General features: G+C 41.1%; 1 protein-coding gene across 7 annotated transcripts in view; it reads right to left on the bottom strand.

The window, feature by feature from the left end:
• Nucleotides 1-22236, bottom strand: part of foxj3 (forkhead box J3) — a 126515-nt gene that overhangs the window by 36627 nt on the left and 67652 nt on the right. For all 7 annotated transcript variants that reach the window (XM_080215495.1, XM_080215498.1, XM_080215499.1 and 4 more), the window contains exons 4-7: nt 17019-17102; nt 15661-15762; nt 8680-8808; nt 7488-7659 (exon numbers count right to left, since the gene is read on the bottom strand). In XM_080215495.1, the coding sequence (XP_080071621.1) occupies nt 7488-7659; nt 8680-8808; nt 15661-15762; nt 17019-17102 (487 nt within the window). The remainder of the gene's footprint in view (nt 1-7487; nt 7660-8679; nt 8809-15660; nt 15763-17018; nt 17103-22236) is intronic.

Genomic DNA, 22236 nt, shown 5'->3' with positions numbered 1-22236 from the left:
CATGTCCCATTGTGCAGGATAGTAAAAAATGACAAAACGAATCAAGTCGTAGACCAGATTTGTGCTTCAAAGTGCCCTTTGGCTTACCCTGGAAACAAATGAGCATTGATATCAATGGTGGGGACACAGGGCATATAATGGATAGATTGGAGGCATTCTTTATATTCTAGTCCTCTCAATGTACAAGAAAGAACATTGTACACATTTATAATATTACCAATGTCACAATTCATTTGAAAGCAAAATGGTGATTAATCTTATATTGAAAGTGACAAGTCCTTTGTAAATTGCAATGTAGACAGAGTTTCATAGAATCCCCACAGTGCAGAAGTGGAAGTAACTTATATGAAGCACACAGAAGTCTCAATTATAACTGCTTACCTACAGATTACAGTACATAGAGCAATACAGCACAGACACAAGTTCTTCAGCCCAACCAGCCCATGCCAACCATGGTTCTTTTCCAAACTAGTCCCAACTGCCTGCATTTGGCCCATATCTCTCCAATCCTTTCCCATCCATGGACTTATTTATCCAAATGCTTTTTAAATGTTGCTATTGTGCCTGCCTCAACCACATTCTCTGGCAGCTCATTCCATATATCCATCACCCTGTGTATGAAGAAGTTGCCCCTCAGGTCCCTTTTAAATCTTTCCACTCTCACCTTAAACTTGATAAATACTAGAAAATAAACTAATAATCATTTGGTAGTACAGAACTTGACTACTGCTAAAAACAGGACATTTTGTCAAAGCTTTTCATCTTGCACTCATCAGGCCAATCACAAGAATACCAATGGAAACAACAACTTTATTATTATATGAGGAGAGAGTACTGATTGGTTAGCAAGTGTACTCTGTTCGAGACATTGCCATGGAGAATGCAACAGTTATTGTTGATTGACAGTTATCTGCCAAGATTATTTGAGAATTTAAACCAGGCAACACGAGTCTAATTGGTCAAGACACTGCACTGTGGAATGAATCAGCAAATGGCTATCACTAATTTTGTTTAGTTGAAGTAGGCACTATGTGCGTACATGGTCTTTCTGTTTGCAAAAACAGGGCCCCATGTAGTAATATACATATAATTTCCAGTACATGCAAATTGGCCACTCTGTCAGCCTAACTTGACAATCTTAAATTAGTTGGCAGCACAATTTTTAGCACACATTATCTAACAAATGTTATCCAAACGCAGAATCACATCAAATGTTTGACATTGTGTTTTGAGTTTTGCAAGTGCTGGTTGATTGCCTGTTGTGTAAGCAGAAGGGATATGCTGTTTGATACAATCCACCAGACTTTGGGATATACAGCCTACATACCTAGCACTGAAATTCATGTACATTATCCACTTGTGAGATAGGCAGCATTCTGTTAATGGCAAATACCAGTAGTGTTGGTATTGCATAATAGCAATGTGAAACAGCTGACTTCATCTGTTGCACAGATTTTTGAGATGCCTTGCACTTACAGGGTAAAGAAGTAGGCTCAGTACTTCTCAGGATTGAAAAGTACAGTCTAAGGCACGTTCCTGAGTTTGTGCAATATATATTGCGAAACAATCTGATCAGAGTAACCACTATACTGCAGGATATCTTTGGAAAATTACGCTGGCAACCAATTTAAGGTAGCCAGTCAAGCTTGCAATGTGGTTCATTTGCATGGACTGGAAGCTACATTTACAAGAACATAAGAAATGGGAGCAGGAGTAGGCCATCTAGCCCCTCAAGCCTGCCCCGCCATTCAATAAGATCATAGCTGATCTGTCGTGGCTCAGTTCCACATTCCCGCCCTCTCCCCATAACCCTTAATCCCCTTGCCTATCAAAAACCTATCAACCCGCGTCTTAAAAATATTGAGCAAGGCAGCCTCCACCACTTCAACGGGCAGAGAATTCCAGAGATTCACCACCCTTTGAGTGAAGAAGTTCCTCCTCAACTCTGTTCTAAACTGCCCCCCCCCTTATCCTGAGGCTGTGCCCTCTAGTCCTACTGTCCTTTTTGAGCGGGAAGAGCCTCTCCACCTCTACCCTATCCATCCCATTCAACATCTTATACGTCTCAATGAGATCTCCCCTCATTCTTCTAAACTCTAACGAGTACAAGCCTAGTTTATTCAGCCTCTCCTCATAGTTCAACCCCCTCAACTCTGGTATCAGCCTAGTAAACCTCCTCTGCACTCCCTCCAAGGCCAAAATATCCTTGCATAAGTGTGGCGACCAAAACTGCACACAGTACTCCAGCTGCGACCTCACCAGTGCCCTATACAGCTGCAGCAAGACCTCCCTACTTTTATATTCAATCCCCCTCGCTATGAAGGCCAGCATCCCATTCGCCTTCCTGACCACAGGCTGGGTTTTTGCGACTCATGCACAAGGACCCCGAGGTCCCTCTGCACCGTCGCATGCTGTAGTTTTTCGCCATGTAAGTAATAGTCCTTCCTACCATTATTCCTACCAAAGTGGACAACCTCACATTTGCCAACATTAAATTCCATTTGCCAGTTCCTGGCCCATTCGCCCAGCCTATCTAGATCCTTCTGCAGACTCTCCACACCCTCCGCACAATTTGCCGTTCCACCAATCTTGGTGTCATCAGCAAATTTCGACACCATACACTCAGTTCCCTCCTCCAGATCATCTATATACATGGTGAATAGCTGAGGCCCCAGCACCGACCCCTGGGGCACTCCACTAATCACCAACTGCCAATCCGAATAGCACCCATTGACCCCCACTCTGCCTCCTATTTGATAGCCAATCCTCTATCCACGCTAACACCCTACCCCCAAACTCCATGCCCCCTGACCTTCTGCAATAACCTCGTGAGGCACCTTGTCAAATGCCTTCTGAAAATCAAGAAAGGCCACATCCACCGGCTCTCCTCTATCCACATCCTCATAGAACACCAATAAATTCGTCAGACACAACTTCCCCTTAACGAAACCGTGCTGCATCTGCTCTACCAAACGATTCTCCTCAAGATGCCTCGCTATTTTCTCCTTGATCACGGATTCTAACATTTTTCCTACAACAGATGTTAAACTAACCGGCCTATAATTCCCCGCCTTTTGCCTGCCACCCTTCTTAAACAACGGCGTAACATTAGCTGTTTTCCAATCTTCCGGCACTTCCCCGGAATCCAGCGACGTTTGGAAAATAACCACCAAGGTATCCACTATCACCTCCGCCATTTCCTTCAGAACCCTTGGATGCATTCCATCCGGTCCTGGGGACTTGTCCACAATCAGTCCCTCCAGTCTGTCGAGCACCGCCTCTCTAGTAACAATAATGTCATTCAGGCCCTCCACTCCTACCATCTTTCCTTCGCTAACGCCCGGCAAATTATTCACGTCCTCCTCCGTGAAGACCGAAACAAAAAAGTTAATCAGGGCCTCAGCCATTTCCCCATCCCCTACCACTAAGTCCCCCCTCATCCTTTAAGGGTCCAACGTTCACCCTAGCCAGCCTCTTCCTTTTTATGTATTTATAAAAGCTCTTGCTATCCTTTTTTATATGAAGCGCAAGCCCAGCTTCATAGTTTATCCTACCCTTCTTTATCAACTTCTTAGTCATTCTTTGTTGACATTTAAACCTCTCCCAATCCTCTTCTCGCCCACTACTCTTAGCTGCTCTAAACGCCTCCGCTTTTAATTTAACACTTTCGTTATCCACGGCTGATTACCTCTCCTCCTACGGTCCTTTTGAACCATCAGAATAAATTTCTGCTGAGCACCAAGAAAGACCTCCTTAAAGATCCTCCACTGTTCCTCAGCAGACCTACCATCCAACACGCTCCCCCAATCAACATTCGCCAATTCCTCTCTCATCCTACCATACTCCCCTCTGTTCAAACAAAGGACACATGTCCGGGAACCCACTTTCTCCTCCTCCATCTGCATCAGAAACTCCACCATACAATGATCACTCTCCCCAAGAGGATCCTTCACCGCAAGGTCCCTAATTCTACCCGCCTCATTACATAACACCAGATCCAAGATAGCTCGCTCCCTCGTCGGCTCCAACACACACTGTTTGAGGAAACTATCCCGGCAGCATTCCAAGAACTCCTCCTCGAGCCCACCGCGTCCAACATGGGTCGACCAATCAATATGTAGATTGAAATCCCCCATAATTATCGCCGTTCCATTCCTGCACGTCGCATTTATTTGCGCGTTAACAGCCCGCCCCACCTCCAGATCATTATTTGGGGGCCTATAAACGACACCCACCAGCGTCTTCCTCCCTTTGCTGTTCCTAATCTCCACCCACAACGATTCCACATTCTGCTCTTTGGTTCCTATATCATCCCTTACTACCACCCTGATGCTATCCTTAATCAGCAGAGCTACGCACCCCCCTTTTTCCTCCTGCCTATCCTTCCTAAACACTTGATACCCCTGGACATTCAGCTCCCAGTCCCTGTCACCCTGCAGCCACGTCTCTGTAATGGCCACCAGATCATATCCATTTGTGCTGATCTGCGCCACCAGCTCATCCACTTTATTCCGAATGCTTCGTGCATTCAGATAAAGTGCCTTCATCCCAGCCTTCACCTGGACCCTATTTGCCAGAACACCATCAACCATACTCACGCCCCCTACTCCTTTTATTATTGGGACATCCTTGGCCTCCTCCCTTACCTGCACCCTCTCCTTTTATTTAGACCCCGTAATGTCACCTACCCTCGCACCCTCCCCCCCCCAATTAGTTTAAAGCCCTAACTACAGTCTTATTTACACGATTAGCCAGGACTCTGGTCCCAGCACGGTTCAGACCAACCCCATCCCACCTGAACAGGTCCCACCTACCCCAATACTGATGCCAATGCCCCATGCATTCAAACCCATTCTTCCTACACCAATCCCTGAGCCACCCATTCACTTCCTTAATCTCATCAACCCTACGCCCGTCTGCACTCGGTTCAGGCAGTAGTCCGGAGATAACCACCTTGTCGGTTCTACTTTTTAACTCCATTCCCAGCTTTTCAAACTCCCTCCCCAGATCCTCAATTCGCATTTTGCCTATGTCATTGGCACCCACATGTACTACAACGACCGGATTCTCACCCTCCCACTCCAGGTTCCTCTGCAGCCCAGATGCGACATCCTGGACCCGAGCACCAGGCAGACAACACACCCTTCTGTGCACTTTGTCATTGTGACAAAGAACAGTGTCAATACCCTTAACCACACTATCCCCAATTACTACTACGTTCCTTTTCACCATCTCTTTGCCTATGACCTGTGTCTGCATCACTGTACCGTGTGCAGCTTGCTCACCAAGCTCACTGCCCTCGTTCTTGTCCACACTGGAAGCAAGAACCTCAAACCTGTTATGCAGATTGAGAGGCTGAGGCATTTGGTCCCCACCCTCCTTCCTCTCTGCAGCCCCCTCCTGTTCCTGAGCCTTAGAGTTAGCCAGTCTAGGGGGGGGTGGATGTCTCTTGCACCCCATTATCAATGGCACCCTCCCTCCCCCTGATGAGCCTCAGTGTCTGTAGCTCACAGGCCAGCTCATCTACTTTGAGCTGGAGCTCCTCCAGCAACCAGCACTTACTGCAGACATGGTCACTGGGAAGGACCCTGGGGTCCACCAGCTCCCACATCATACAGAAACAGCACATCACATGCCCCTCCATTATTCCCTGTAGTAATATTGAACGAATGTAACGCAAACTTATCTGGCCCTTTTCTCCAAAGCCCTTTGTTCCTAAGCCCTAGCAGCTCACTCTGCTTCCCTCTCACTCCGCTGCCCGCTCTCTACCAGTCCTCCTTTTAAACCTGGCGCTGTTTAAAAGCCTGCTTACCCACAAATCCCTGCTCTCCACTCCCTCTGAATTCTTAAAGCAGTAAATACAAAAAGCCCGCGAAAATGCTTTTAAATAATTTAAAAACAGTTCTACAAGGTAAGTTCTAACTACACACTAAAAAGCCCACGAAAATGCTTTAAACTTATTTAAACAGGTTTTAAACAGGTAATTTCTTACCTGACTCTCTGCTCCTTCACTCGCCTGCTCCAGCAAACAATGGAAGGCCCATTGTTAATACACAGGGCCCTGTTCTTCGCAGATAGAAAGAATGTATACACATGTGGCACAAAAGAACTGACACCTTCGCTGGTTCATTCCTCAAGGTAATGCCTTGACCTGAGTCAAGCTGCCTGGTTTAAATTTTCAATGACTGCTTGGCAGTTAACTATCACTTAACTGGTCATTCACCATGGCAATGGCACTATCAGAGTCCATTTGCTAACTAATCAGCACTCTTTTGTCATGCAGATAAGGTTGTTGTTTCCTCTGACATTCTTGATTGTTTTGATGAGTACAAGATGAAAAGCTTTGACAGAAAATGTAATTTTTCATTAATACTCAAGAAAATAAACTATGGCTAGATATGACCGCATTATTAGTGTAAAAAAAGGTAAAGTTGATATAGTCCCAGGTGACCCTCGGCTGTTCTCCCCTTTGAGCTTTCATGAATAACCTCAGCCAGTATGAGAATTGAATTTCCACTGTTGGCATCAGTCTGCATCACAAACTTGACATCTAACCAACAGAGCGAACTGATTCCACACTATAAATGTAGACAACCATTTTGGTCACATTGCATACCTCCCTTAAATTTGAAGACATGCCTTGGAATCCAGAAACACAACCTTAAGATTCACTCACATGCTGAACTGGCTTGCTTCTCTGGGCCACAATCCCAACTGTTTGCTGAAGGATCATACTCTCGAGTGCTGTTATACGCTGAATCAGGGAGTGATTTGTGCCTGCACTTCCCCACACAGCGAGATTTCAATCATTTCACTGCGGCCAGCTGCCAAGAACTGGCACTTTCCCCACAGGAAGGAAAAATACTGTAGGATTAACAGTTCCACTGAACAGGTCTATTAATAGTGCACTTACTACCACCATATGAATAACCACCTGGCTCTGAATAGCATTCCTTTTCTTCCTTTGTAGGAGAGCAACAGGAGAGAATACAGCACCAAAGCCAGCTCAGCCAGCAACTGGATAAATTGAGAGGATACCAAAAGATTCAGGAGGTTGGTCTTCCAAGGGCATCAGGAAAATGTAAGACGACACAAACAGTTCCAAATTTATTGGTACTATTGCCATATAAAGAAATCCAGGCCCTGGATTTAGATGCAGATCTTAACAAACGTGGGCCTGTCCCACTCAACACTAACCCACACTGCTGATCAATCAGATGCAACACTGACCTTCCCTGTACTCCAAATACTCTTCATTTCCAATTATGAGTAGGACGTAAATAATGCAGAAGAAAATATTTGCAAGTGCGTAAAATACTACATAAACATCACATAAGCACCAGTCAGCATTGATTTTAAAGGTTTTTTGATTCATGTTAGGACAATCAAATATTAAAAGCAAAAGCTTCAATTGCACTAGAATGAAATCAAAATTTAGTTGGAGAACCTGTAAAATGTAGCCTATCTGGGACAGAGTTCACACTCACCCTGCTGGCTGAGAGACTGCTCAAAAACGGATTTGTAAAGGCTACGAAAGGAGGCACTCAGATCTTCAAAGTTGTATTCTGAGAAGGGTGGTTTTGTGTCCCTCTCGGGCATGTTGTATTGCTGCTGCTGTGGTGTTAGACTCTGGGAGACTGGATCAGCCCGGTTTGTCACCTGTACAAATGGAAACACATGATCCTTCAACGTAGGGACTAGAAGGTGGCACACCAATTGAAAATTAACTGGCTATATGTTGACATGCAGGGGAAGGGAAGTGGGGTTGTGCGTAGCTGGGAAACTGAACACCAGGTGATATCAGATTTTGTAATCCGACCATGAGACTGAAAGGACAGGATGTACTGAAGTCAAGAACTGCTGGGTTTCCCTGCAAACCAGTACTCAAACTTAAGAGCAAAAGTGCAAAACAGGTCTGTCTGCAATCTGAACCAACAAAAAAAAATTAAGGAGTATCAGAACTCAGAACTCGCAAGAATTCCACCTTCCAAGAGTTGGCTGATCTCTTGTGCACTTCTATCATTGCTCTTATTTCAGAATTTCAAGCATCCACAGTTTTTCTTCTAATTTCCTTATGGTTTTGTTTATTTATACCACATTTTGTTTCACTCTAGGTTTTCTGCTTTTAATTACTTCAGCTATTATAAAAAACATGACACAGCTCCTCTTCATTTAAATCTGTATTCCTGGGCTCAGCAACTACAGCACACTATTCCTAAAATTGAATCATTTTTATAGCACGGAAACAGGCATTTCTCTCCACAGTTCTACCCCATTTCTTATGTTCCACATGAGTATTTTCCCAATGTGCTTTACCTCATTCACCACAAGTGTCCAATTCCTTTCTCCCTCAGGTTTATCTAACCCTTAAATGCATTTATGCTGAGCATTTTAATCAATATGTCATAGCAAGTTTCACATTCTCCTTCATATTCTAGATTTTAGAATGCACCTAATTTATTTCAAAAACAGATCAGACATTAGCTGGTTATTCCAAATTGCCTGTAGTACTGTGGCTTAATTCTAAAATAAATAATAAGGTTCCCTTTTTTAAAAGGAATGTGGCTGCCACATTTATTGGCGTACTGAAGGTTTAGTGTATATCCACTAGGCCTTTTTAGCTATTGCAAAGTAAAAGTGTGCTTTAACAAATCGGTTTTCACTAAGTCACAAACTTACCTGCGCGTAGTTGTGGACAGAGCCAACATTATTCAGGTTGACGGATGCTAGACTCGTGTCAGACAAGCTGTTGTTAAGGCTGCTGCGAGGGCTATCACTTCCATCCTGATCCGTATTATATAGTGTTACCTGCACAACCAAAGAGTCCATCATTGTGACTTTACTAAGAGCTTGTGGTGTTTCTTGCAACCAATAACAAATGCATTGCAGACACAGAAGCCAGGGAAGCCCATCTCTGCATGAGCCTCATGAACTGCTGTAGGTTTGTCAGCTACAATTCTGACCATTGCTTGAAAGCACGAGGTAGAAATATGAAAAGTGTGTGAATTAGGAGGCAACTATAGCTTAAAATAGCCTTTAAATCAGCACTGCAAAATAACAACTACTTATCTGTATCTGAGCAAGCTTTAATAATTACCAGAATGTGTCTTTACATAGATACAAGCAACATACATATAAACAGAAGAATAGTATTAACTGATGAGCAAGTTGATACACGCAGTATAAAATGCAAGTATTGACTTGTTCAAATTCAAATCTTCTGCTAAAAATAACTCTCCATTGCTTTGAATACGCCAACTCCAAAATGGCCAAATCTCTCTCCATTCATACTCTTCCATATAAAATTACAAACTCAAACATGATACCTATAATCTGGTCATACTACAAAATCCCCAAGTGGAATGCAATATCCACAACAGACAAAACAATGGCTATTTGCCACTTAGAATAGCCACTGATATTAGTCAAATTTGGCAGCAGCATAACTGCAAGGTATTTACGCTTCAGACTGCATCCTCAGAGGGAAATAAGCAATGCAGTTTAGAAAAAGGGTCCTCGGCATACAATTTATTATTAAACATTGCACAAAGCCATTCCCCATTTCAAAATGGGCCAACAGGATTCTTTTGTAATAATACCAATACACCACCTCCACTGCTGCCACACCAAGTTAAAGAATTAGGATCACACAATGCACCAGAAGAGCACCTTACTATTAGATAGCTCAAGACGTTTCCTCCAGCCATAACCCATTCTGCAAATAGTAAACCTTCCACTGTAATGCTAAATGTTCTGCATAGCTCAAGAGACATAGGACAAATACCTCTCACTTTTCTGAAATTTTAGTAATTTTGGCTTAGTCACGCAAGTCAAAAGTTCAAACTTGCCCTAATACTTAATTATACAACAAGTCAATGTTGTAGAGGAGGAGTGCAACACTGTTGAAAGCGCCATCAAATTAAGACCCTACATGTCCATTTTGGAATTGGGAGTTCATGCCTGCATCACAAAATCTACAATTGTTACACTCAGCTGGATAGAAAATGTATACTTATGATCTAGCCCTCATCTAGTTAAGGGTCAATTCTGCTGATAAATGCATCTCTAAGAATAAATCAGATTCTCTAGGCATCGATCGCCAAGCACCGAAACGATACAAAGCAGAACAGTGCAGCATTCTCTGCCAAACATTTATTCTAAGGAGTGTGGTGACGCCTCAAGGAGAACACCAGCAAAGTTATTTTATTAGACTATTTTTAGTATAGGTTTGCCTTGCTTGTTAATCTCAATTGGTTTGCATTCTTACAAGAAGTGTTAGAATATTTCTGAAACCGAGTGTGGCGCTGTCACAATTGCAGCTCATGTTTAACCTCCTTGTATTGAATATGAGCAATGAAATCCTTCCTCTGTCACAATCACTTTATCTCTGTAGAATTACCAAAATGATTCCAAAGATCAAGCTGCAAAATTAAGGGCCAAGTGTTTTTTATTCTTTATTAGAATGGGAGTATCACTGGTAAAGTCAGCATTCATTGCCCATCTTTAATTTCCCTCGAGGTGATGTTAGCCAACTTCCAGTCAGAAGAGATCTAAATCCTTTTTTCCACGGGTTAGTGGGGTAAAAGACATAGTTAAGCCAAATAGGAGTGTTAGGGTAAATAATTTAGTAAAAAAGGGGGTTAGAGACAATGCCAGGGATCCAGTTTCAATTCCCAGCTTGGGTCACTGTCTGTGTGGACTCTGCACGTTCTCCCCGTGTCTGCTTGGGTTTCTTCTGGGTGCTCCACTTTCCTCCCACAGTCCAAAAGATGTGCTGGTTTGGTGCACTAACCATGCTAAAAAAAATTCTCCCTCAGTGCATCCAAACAGGCGCCAGGGGGTTGTGATTAGGGGATTTTCAAAATAACTTCATTACAGTGTTCATATGTCTATTTGTGATACTAATAAATAAGTTTTAAAACTTTAAGAGCATATGTCATTCAAATGCTTTTACCCTGAGTGAACTTTACACGCTCAAGGATCTGAGATCAGCAAAATCCTCCAGTAAGGCCTTGGCTGTATATGTTACAGCAAATAGCCTCTAGCTAGGAGGAGATAACTGTTCATTTTTCCAGGCGAAAGGTTTAATAATACAAGATTAGAATTTTAAACAATGTACTAGCTGTATACGCAGCATGTGTCTGTAATTTAGAAAAGACTACTGTATTAGAATGCTCTCTCGATGAGAGTTCTTTTTGAGCTCAGAGCTATATTAGAAGAGAGTGCTGCTTCTGAGGTTTCTCTGGCGCAGTGCTCTCCATGCCTCAATCCATGAGTAAACAATAGTAACCTATCCCTGGCTCTCTTGGGGTTAATTGGAAGAAATCCACCACAATACAGCTTCCATGTTGAATTGCCAATCTGGATTACAGTTGTTGATTTTCACTGGACATCCACAGGATTACTGCCTCTGTCCTCCTCTACCGCCTGTCTGGGGAAGAGGGATCAATAAATCTACTAAGATTCTCACGCCTGCAGCCAAATTTGTGGATGGCCTTCAGGCAAGAAAGGGATTAGGCTCAGATGTAGTTTCTACCTCCATGGTCAAGTAGGCTGCTGAAATTCAATGTCCTGGTTTTCACATGAAGAACTGCCACTTGGGTGAGGTAAACAAAGACTGCAATCAACCATAGACTTTGCAACCGATAACAGCTTACTTCCCTTAGGAGGGAGTCAAAATTTTGGAAAGAAAGATTCCAATATAGTGTGGCCTGCCAAAATCAATTTATAAAATTTCATATGTTTTCCTAAATTCAAATTCTGATGAGGCAAGTTCAAGTTCCTGGCTTGTAAACTTAATTAGCAACCCTGACCTAAAGGCAATACATTGGCACATAAGAATATTAAGAGTGTGATGTAATTACTAAGGTGGAGCAATGATGTACAGCTTGCAACCTGGGATACTTGCTATCCCTGATTCGTATGTGCCTTCTTGTGTATTGGAAGATCACACAACAGGCAAAGCTTGCCTAACAATTTTTATTGCTCTTTCATTTTTTTTTCTCCTTTCACGAAGGTCCAAACACTTGGAGACCTACAGATCCATAAGTATAGATAGCCCTCTGGTAAACTGCCCATCCTCCATGAGATATCAGGCAACAAAAGCTGCACAGGCTATTCAAAAACAGAATGCATCAGTCAAACTCAATCCAAAACTCATTCAATTTCCAACAGTGGCTCCTGGACCAGTGTTGTCTATCAGCTGCCAAAAGAAGTTGTGCTCTCCACCCAGAGACAGTGAATTTAATTGCGTCCTGAATGAAATGAGCTGATTCTGCACAGCTCAGTAACTACACATTGTTCTTGAAGGCTCAGCACGTTATGTATTTATTCACCAGAGGAGCATTTCTATAAATAAATTTATTGCAAATAAAATCAAAACAACTGGTAGGGGACTTGGTGTAATTTGTCAGCTAATCACAAGCCTCACATAAAGTTAACACATGGATTTGATTTTAACCTGATTTGCATTTAACTTTTCTTACTTGTTTGTCGTATGGCTCTGTATTGAATGCCTTCTGAAAATCCACGTGCACCACATCAACAGCATTACCCTCATCGACCCTTACTGTTAACCTCTTCAAAAAACTCCAGCAAGTTCGTTAAACACAATCTCCACTTCAGAATTCCATGCTAGCTCTTCCTAATCAATCCAAGTTTTTCCACGTATCTACTAATTCTATCCCAAATAATTGTTTCTAGGAGCTTGTCCACGACTGATGTTAAACTGACTAATCTGTACTTGCCGGGGCTTTGCTTACAACACCTTTTGAACAAGGACATAATGTTTGCAATTCTCCAAATGTCTGGTACCTATTCTGTGTGTCTGTATTTCTGACCCATCTATACAACTGGTCATACTATTTAAAGAATTTTCGCAGATTGTGATGCTGTAACATGCAGACATTGGTGGCTGAACATTAGTCATGAAACTACTCCAGAATGAAGTTTAATCACGTGGGAGCATTTTCACAGTTAGTGATATTCCACAAGAGTCTACAAACAACATAACAAATGATCCAAAGGCACTACTTTCTTAAGACCTCCACTGCCAGTAATTAGTCATCTCACTGGTAATTCAGTATAAACTGATAGTCAAATTTTTAGACGCGTCTAACTGAACTGTATAAAGCAAAGTTCTGAGGTTTAACTGCTATCCTTTCAAACTTAAGTTCAAGTTTTTTTTAAGTTTATTAATTGGTATAACAAGTAGGCTTAAATTAACACTGCAATGAAGTTACTATAAAATCCCCAAGTAGCCACACTCCAGTGCCTGTTCAGGTACACTGAGGGAGAATTTAGCATGGCCAATGCACCTAACCAGCATGTCTTTCGGACTGTGGGAGGAAACCGGAGCACCTGGAGGAAACCCATGCAAACATGGGGGGGAACTTGCATACTCTGCACAAATAGAGACCCATGCTGGGAATCAAGCCTAGGTCCCTGGCATTGTGAGTTAGCAGTACTAACCACTGTGCCACCCAAACTTGGGCTGCAACTAAAGAAAGCACTTTGATCTGATTAATATTGGTGGCAATGGCCCATCAATGGTGGTGGCAATGGTGAGAGCAGTTTAAGATTGCTTGGCATTTGGCAAAAAAATTAACAATATAAAAAATTTAACGCACGTTAAGAACTAATAATATGTGACAGGATAGTGTGCCTTTGTGAAGCATTGCCTCAATGCACAATCTTCATTTAAGAAAGGTTTCATTAGAATTTAGTTCAACAAAGTTGACGACACTGAAACATAGGTCAGAGATGAACAATCACATATTAACAATTCTACACAATCCATACACTAAATACATTACTTACAAGAACATACCCAAAAATATTTTACGTACTGCTGTTAGATGGCCTTACACTGGCTCCTCAGGAAGCTAAGGCCATGAATAGCGGAATAATACAGACCACAATCACTGTTGGGGTAGTGACATGGTGATACAATTGATCTTTCTAAAGCTTTCTAGTGACCCCTGCTGGAAATACATGTGTGGATGTCAAACTCAGGTTTTCTCACGATATCCCATCAGTTGCGAAAATATATTCCAACAAGGAGGTAACTCCTAAAGGAGAAGGGCACTGGAAGCATTTGGAAGAAAGAATCACTCTTCTTTTCCAGTCTTTTTTTTCCTCCACTGCAGGTGCTGACTTCATCTAAACAGCCATATTCAATATGCGATTCTCAACAGTGTTGGCAAGATATTCAATTGGAGGGCATTTAGTCCTGTCCTTACTTAATATCCCCCAATAACAGTGCAGGCACAAGCCTGACTGGCAAATGTGTTTAAAACTCAAAAATAATCTAAGAAGATAAACATCCCTTAAACGAAAGCCAATTATGCGAACATTTCTTGGGTCATGCTTGTTGCCTTTCAACATTTTAGAGCAGGGCTATCCTGCGTGTGAAAGAGGGATTCAACAGTATGCAGTCCATTATCTCCAACAGAAGGGTTCCTCTTTACAAACAGAGTATTCTGATTTTCAGTTCAGCAAATTTAATAAAGATCAGTTAGGTGATTGAAGTTATGGCAGTGCCTGTACAGTTCAACTAAGTCATTTGCTGATTCATTTGAGGCATCTCGACAAAGCAAATGAAAAACTCAGCATTTTTTAAAAGTTCCTCTGGGCAAGTAGGCTAGACACATGGGTCACGTTCAGCCCAAAGTTGTGGTCTGAGAACCCCTGTTTGTTAGCTGAGAATATAAAATGAAATAGATTTTGATAGTCTCAGTCTAGCTTCTAGCAGGCCTATAGCTAAAATACATGCTTTAATTTGTCACTCAGAAAAGATTACTAGATGGGCTGGCATGGAAAACGGGGGAAAAAAGATCAGTTTTGAGTTTCAAGCTAAAACACATTGCGAGGGTAGAATGGAAAAATATTATTCAGCATTTATTACTGCTGTTCCTAGATGAGAGACACATCAGAGGTATCAAAGTTGGCTATTACATAGCACTAATATTCCTCACGTCAATGAGCAACATATATTTAAAAACGCTTCTGGTCTAAGATCTATAAACTAGAACTGAATTTTATCAGCAGCATGCACACAGAAGGAATTCTCCCTGTTCCGTGCAGCATCTTCGCACTGAATCTACTGATTCTTGGCAAGATGCAAACAGGATTAAAAGCATTAATTCAGGATGGTACAATGTGCCATCCCAGGGACTGGCAAGGCATAAACTAGCTTCCCCACTGGGATTCTCAATCACTGTTGTGACATCAGGGGAAATGTTGAATGGAGGCTGGGAAATGTGGGTAATGAAAAAATTCAGAAGCATCCTTTATTGTTACTTTCAAGCTGATTACTGGTTACACCTGCCAAATCATTTGAGAGAGACACTACAATGGACAAAGGTACCTTTCAACATGCAAATTACTTTGTTCCATTATAAACTGTTTTAACACAAGTTTGTGCTAATTTAGCAGTGCACTCTCAAATTAGGAAAAAAAAGTAAATTAAAAATGACTAATCCTTACCCAACTGTGGTTTAGAAAAGGATAAAACAATTAGATCTAAAAATTCTTCTTAAATAGGTTTCAGTAATTGCTATCACTATTGTATGGTTCACAGGAAATTTGATTTCTTGCTGTTATAAGCATTAAACCAAAGCTACAAACAGTGACAAGAAGGTAGAATTAAAGGAACAGTACTTTGTTAGTCACAGTGTTGATTGCCAAGGTCGGAGAGGCACTTCCAGAGATGATGCAGTCCATTCCTAAAGGCTCAGAGTCCAGACTGTAGGGCGTTGAGGCCTGTAACAAAGCAGCAGAGCACAGGGACACTCATACAATTTATATTTGGAGGCCTAAAATAATTATAGAATGCCATTTTGTCACACCGCACCCCCATTCACCCCAACCAAAATAAAGTCATAATCCTAATTATGCCTACTGGGAAGTCCAAACATATTAAGAATTGAGTCAGGACCCAGAATAGACATAAAATTTGTTCATAGCCCCTCCTGTCTCCACACATTAGTGTAAAGATGTCCATTGCTTTTGCAGCCTTTGATCATCCAATACACCAGCTTGAATTTGCAGGTACCCATTATTGTTATGAATCTCCATGTTAATTACTAGTCACTGTTGAAATTATTTCGGAAACAGGTACAACAGGCAAATACTTATAAAACTGCTGCTCACTCTCTTGGACTTTGATGGTTCAAATGTAACTAAATCACAATTTATCAGTGTTGGTGACAGATTAATACTGCAGTACTGACAGCAAGTTGATAAATTAAAAATATAATGCTTTCCTTGACGAACAGCAGACATGCTCGTAAAGGTGAGCAAAGGTGAGTTCACGTAGTTTTAATGAGGCAGAACTAAAATCACAGTATTAAAAAAACTACAGACACCACAAGTCAAAGATCAATATGTCTTGCTAGGACTAAGGCAGTAAATTTGAATTGCGGATGTTGGTGTGATCAGATGAGTGGCAACAATGAGCCCTTGAAGGCCATAAATTCGCTACATTTGCCTTTTCCACCAATATTAATCCACATTTCAGTTACAATGAAAATTTCCTTCATTTATTCTATTTTCATGTTTTCTAATTTCTCATAATTAAGGAGTTTTAGAAAGAGCTTAGGGTTAAAGACTAGGAGGACAACAATAGATGATCCAAATAATATAAGCTTTTCTTGTGAAGCACATAAATGTGATTTACCCTTTGGTATAATAGGTATCTTTAAGAAATTGCTCAGTCTACCTAACCAGAGTGATTTGGGAGTGTGGGCTTCAGGTAGAACATTCTGAAGGTTAAAAAGTTCCAAAACCAAAGCAACAGATAAATACTGGAGCCATTGTCATACGAAACAGAGACATTTCTCTGTGAGCAATCAGGCATAAAGCCATGTGTTTACAGTTCATGACGTACTACATTACAACCTTGACGTACGACCACATTACAACCTTAAGGTACTCCACTGCAAAACAAAAAATCCTTAATGATCATTTCTTACAATCTGATTGTAATTTCATAAGCAGATAAAAAGATTTAGACCTACCCTTTCTCCCGATCGCGGCCTCTTCTTTGGCCGAGTGGGCAGTGTATCCTCCTTTGGATTAGTGTCAATGGCCCAGTATGAACCCTAAAATAGAACAGCACAGTAGTGGGCAGCACATTGATCAGGACATTACTCTCTATGACAACTACACGCATCTACAATTGATGCACCAGTCAATGGAATTCTCTGTTCATAATACCGCGTCTTGTCTTTGAACAAACAAGAACTCAGCGCAAATGTTTGAAATTTGAGTTGCTATGGACATCTTCATGTTCAGTGGCATCGCTCATTTCCATAAATGGATCCCATGTCCCTTATTCCAGAGCTGGCTCACAATGCCAACTATCTACTTACCTAATAGCATAATCGAGGAGATGTAACAAGGTGCATCTCTTAACATGAGGTCACTGGTGTTTTGTAAGTCTCGGCCAGAAATAAATCAATCAACAGGCAGCAATAAACTTTCCCACTGTAATTGCTCCCCTTGTTGGGCAAAGAATTCTAACTCTTACATTCTAAGAGTCCAAGTAGCTTTCTGTTTAGAAACTGACTGTCAGCGTGCGCTTTTTTCTATGTTTTATGACTGTTCACAACCAAAGGTTGCCAAACAACCACTGCCGACCATTCAGGCTGAGGGACTTCCCAAACCATGGGTATAAGAGACGTGTGATCCAAATGTAATCTTTTGAATTCCTTTCTGCGTAAATCTAGTAATCCCAAAATGTGACAATTTCCTCGAGTAGTCACGTCCTTAGGAGTGCTCTCAGCAACATTATCGCATGATGCTTCTATACAACAGTAAAGCTGTGAAAACACAGATCTCACTCCACTGAAAGTGGCTTGATTGAAGCATTAAAGGGTCAATGAATCTGCCATATGATTATAGCTGCCTATTGCTGTAAAAATAATGACAACGTCTCTACATTTCTACTCAAAAGTCAGTGAAATTTATAGCAGATCAGCCATACGTTCAATAAGGTTGAGAAAGGTATATAGAGTAATAAAAGCAAAATATTGTGGATGCTGAAAATCTGAAATAAGAACACAAACTGCCACATGAATTTAACAGGTCTGGTAGCATCTGTAGAGAGAAACACTTAACATTTCAGAGCGCCTAAACGTTAACTCCTTTTCTCGCACAGATGCTGCCACACCTGTTGAGTTTATCCAGCATTTTCTGTTTGTACTGTAAAAGTAATATGGAGATTACATTCCTTCAAGAGGAATAATTTTAGAGTTAAGCAGAAAAGTATTACAGGATTATCATCATTATTGTTTGGACTATTGTTCGAGTCATTAGTGGAAAGACACTTTCAATCTTGGGGATACATTAAAGGTCAACATCTGCATAAGTATGGTGAAATTAGACTATTCTCAGGAAAAATATTCCACCTTCCTCCCCAGCAATCAGTGGGTACTTAATCAAATAGTTTCAGTTTTCTGTATATTTGACACAATATTTTCAGTTTATTTTGGAGAGAGGATTTTAGTTGCAGGTAAGTTGTGTGGCATCATGAGTGAGCATTCTGAAGTATTAAGGTGTTAACATCATGGAGAGTTAATCAGTAGATAAAGAAATCATCTAGGCGTGGAAACTTTACTGAGAGCTGTCAATGGAAAGTATTACTAGCAGCAATGCTAAATAACACCTGCTGTCCTATAAAAGTTGCAACATTTGATCCTGATTAAGTTGATGTGTACATGATTTATGTGCATAGTTGATTTAGTCATGTATGCAACTTTGAGTAATTGTACATAAGCAAGTGCACACTTTATCCCACTGTTGCCAAATGTTCCCATGGCACAAATTGAGCAGATTCAGCAACAATGGGAGCTAACTTAATTACAAAGCTTTAGGATGGAAGATTCTCCATTAAATTGTAAGAGGAGTTGTTGAAAGATATGTTTTCTAACTGACATACAATGGGACTTAATCATTTTACATTTGAATTATACAGATAAGAGATTCCCTACAAGTAGTGGTGCAGTAAAAACTAGTGCTCCTGTGGTTGGTATAGCAATTAAAGTAAAATGAGTATTACAAAATGAACCAGTCAAATCGAGGGCTGCTAATGCAAAGTAAAATGAAATAGCTAAAGAAATTAAAAGAAAACACTCCAGTAGAGGGGGAAAATAGCAAAAATAGCACTGGCTCGGAGCAAAACTTACAAACCTCCTCGCAAATGAAGTCATTCCAAAAAGGGAAGGGCTTAAACCAGGTATTACAGATCATTTAGTGAGCTCTAAAAGTCATAATACCAGATAACATTAAAGACAAGGGGTAATTCAGCACAGATGTGAAAAGGGCTTGAAAATAACAAGAGTGCATTGATAAGTTAAATCCATCAGATGCTGATTTTGTGTCACACAAAATTAAGATGTTTTGTAATAAAGGAGCTGTGGCTAAAGGGCAGCAAACAGAGACTCATGGTTAATGGATCTTTTTGGATTAAAGAGTGAAAATAATAGTGTATCCCTGGGATATGTATTCCAGTCAACCCTCTTCATATTATCAATGTGCAAATGGGTATGGGGGGCACAAAATCAAAATCCATCTAAGACAAAATAGAGTGGAGGAAACTGAAAACAACTGGTAAGAATCACAGATAGTTTATTTAATTGGACACATTACAAAATTAAATACAAGAATGATGAGATGTTACACTGGGGGTGAGGAATATGAGTATTATGAGCACCGAATGAGAGAGAAGATTTATATGTTCAGAAGCGTGACAATAAATTGAGAACACATCCTAGGTTTTATCAGGAGAGGCAGGGTACAAAAACAAAGAAATATTAAACGACAAGTGTCAGCTGTGGCTCAGTTGGTAGCATTCTCACCTTGGAATCAGTAGGTTTCAGGTTCAAATCCACTCCAGGAGTTGAGCACAAAATCAAGGTTTTCAAGTGAGATGCTAAACTAAGAATGTACCATCTCTTTCAGGTGCATAAAAGATTCCCGTGGCATACGAAGTACAGAGGAGATAGTGCCTGTGCCCTAGCCTATATTCACCCTCAATCAATCTCAATCTGATCATTATCTGGTGAAGTCTGTATCAATGAAAAGGGATGAAGTCCTGAAGGCAAAATTTAGAGGCCTAGGAAAGAAATGAGCAAGTGTGACCTTAAAAGGCAGTTACCTCTGGATTACTTCCATTACAGTAAGAAAAGTTCGGAATGCTGTTCCTTTGTCAGGTAAGTGGAAGTTCTCCCACTTACCTGACGATGGAGCAGTGCTCTGAAAGCTAGTGGCGTTTGTGACCAAATAAACCTGTTGGACTTTAATCTAGTGTTGTGAGACTTCTTACTGTCTTTACCCCAGTCCAACACTAGCATCTCCACATCATTACTTCCATTACCACAGATCAGCATAGAAGTAGGAGGATAGAACAGATGTGCATGGCTGAGGAGAAACGTACTGGAGAAAGGACTTGTATCTGGTGAAGTGAATGTTAACTGGTACAGTAATAGTTAACGCTTTGCACCATCTTCCATGATAAAGAATTAATTCTACAAAAAATGAAAAATACTTTTCTGTTTTTGTTCCCTATTCATCTCTGTTCTTTACACCTTGTTGGTTCTTTTTAATTTTAAGAGAGACTATTGAACAAATCCAAAATTAGTGCTGTTTCATGGTAGATGAATTGGACAAATGTGGGACCAATATCCTAGTGAGTTATATTTGCTAGTGCTATTGGGGAAGGTTTAAACTTACGTGACAGCGGCGTGGGAACCAGGAAATGTTAGTGAAGAACAAGTAACACAGAAAATTGGAAGAGAACTATCGCGCAAGAGCACGATGGCATTCTGCACAAGAGAGAACACAATAAGCCTAAACTAAATTAATTTTACTGTGCATGTAAGTGCATGTGCAGAGTGTAAAAGTTAAGATTGGCGAGATGCAGGCTCAGGGAAGAAAGGAGGCAGGATAGTAGTACCAACTAAGGAAAACATTCTAGTGTTGGAAGGAGAGAATATTCTAGACTCTAGGATCCAGGTTAGAGCCAAGAAACAATTGAAGTACCATTAAGCTACTGGGTGGATTCTATCGGCTACCATATAAAATCATAGAATCCCTCTGTGCAGAAAGAGGCCATTTGGCCCATCGAGCCCACACCGACAACAATTCCATCCAGGCCCGATCCCTGCAAACCCATGTATTTACCCTGACACTAAGGGACAATTTAGCATGGCCAATCAACTTAACCTGCACATTTTTGGACTGTGGGAAGATACTAGAACATCCAGGGGAAACCCATGCAAACTAAGGTAGAATGAAGAAACTCCACAGAACGACCTGAGGCTGAAATTGAATCAAGGTCCTTGGTGCTGTGAGGCAGCAGTGCTAACTGCTGTGCCACTGGGCTGCCCAATATTGGGATTAGGGAAAAGATGTAGAGTAACAAATCCGTAAGGAAATTGCAGATAAGTGCAAAAACTATATAGAGTAGTTATAACGGGAAATCTTACTTATCCTAGCACAGGCTGGGATAGTAATAGTGCAAACAGCAGAGAGGAGGAATAGTTTATGAAGTGAATTTCGGAGAATTTTCTAGATCAGTATGTTTCTTTAATCCAACAAAATATGAGGCATAACTGGATCTGACTCTGGGGAATTAAGTGGGTCAAGCGTCAGTAGGAGAACATACAGGGATCAATGGTCATTGCATCATACAGTTTAGGTTCGGTTTGAAAAAGGACAAGAAGTGATCCAGAACCAGGTGAATAAGGCAATCAAAAACCAGGTTGAACACAGTTCAAAGGTGAAGTTTAAAGAAAAATAAGAGAAGCAAAAACAGAGCATGAGGGGAGACTAGTAGCTGATATAGAAGAGAATCCAAATGTCTTGTATAGGCACATAGATAGTTAAAGGATGGCAAGCAGAAGAATGGGAGAGATTAGTGACCAAATGGGGATTTATACATGAAGGCAGGGGACATGGCTGTGGCACTAAATGAATTCTTTGTCTCTGCCTTTACCAAGGAGGGAGATGCTGAAAACTCATTGAGAGGTAAAAATTCTAGCTGTCTGAATGGATTGGAGAAGCTGATGCTGTTCTCCAAGGAAAAGATTTGGTAGAGATTTTCAAACTATTCAGGGTTCTGGACAGAGTAGACAGGGAGAAGTTCTTCCCATTGCAGAAGAATCCAGAACAAGGGGACACTTGAATTAAGGTGGCTGGCAAAAGAAGCAAAAATGACAAGAACAACAACATTTT

This window comes from Carcharhinus amblyrhynchos, chromosome 30 (genome assembly GCF_965287045.1).
Source record: "Carcharhinus amblyrhynchos chromosome 30, sCarAmb.v2.hapA, whole genome shotgun sequence".
NCBI classification, from domain to species: domain Eukaryota; kingdom Metazoa; phylum Chordata; class Chondrichthyes; order Carcharhiniformes; family Carcharhinidae; genus Carcharhinus; species Carcharhinus amblyrhynchos.
The sequence above is the reverse complement of the archived record's forward strand: the minus strand, read 5'-3'. Positions and strand labels throughout refer to the sequence as shown.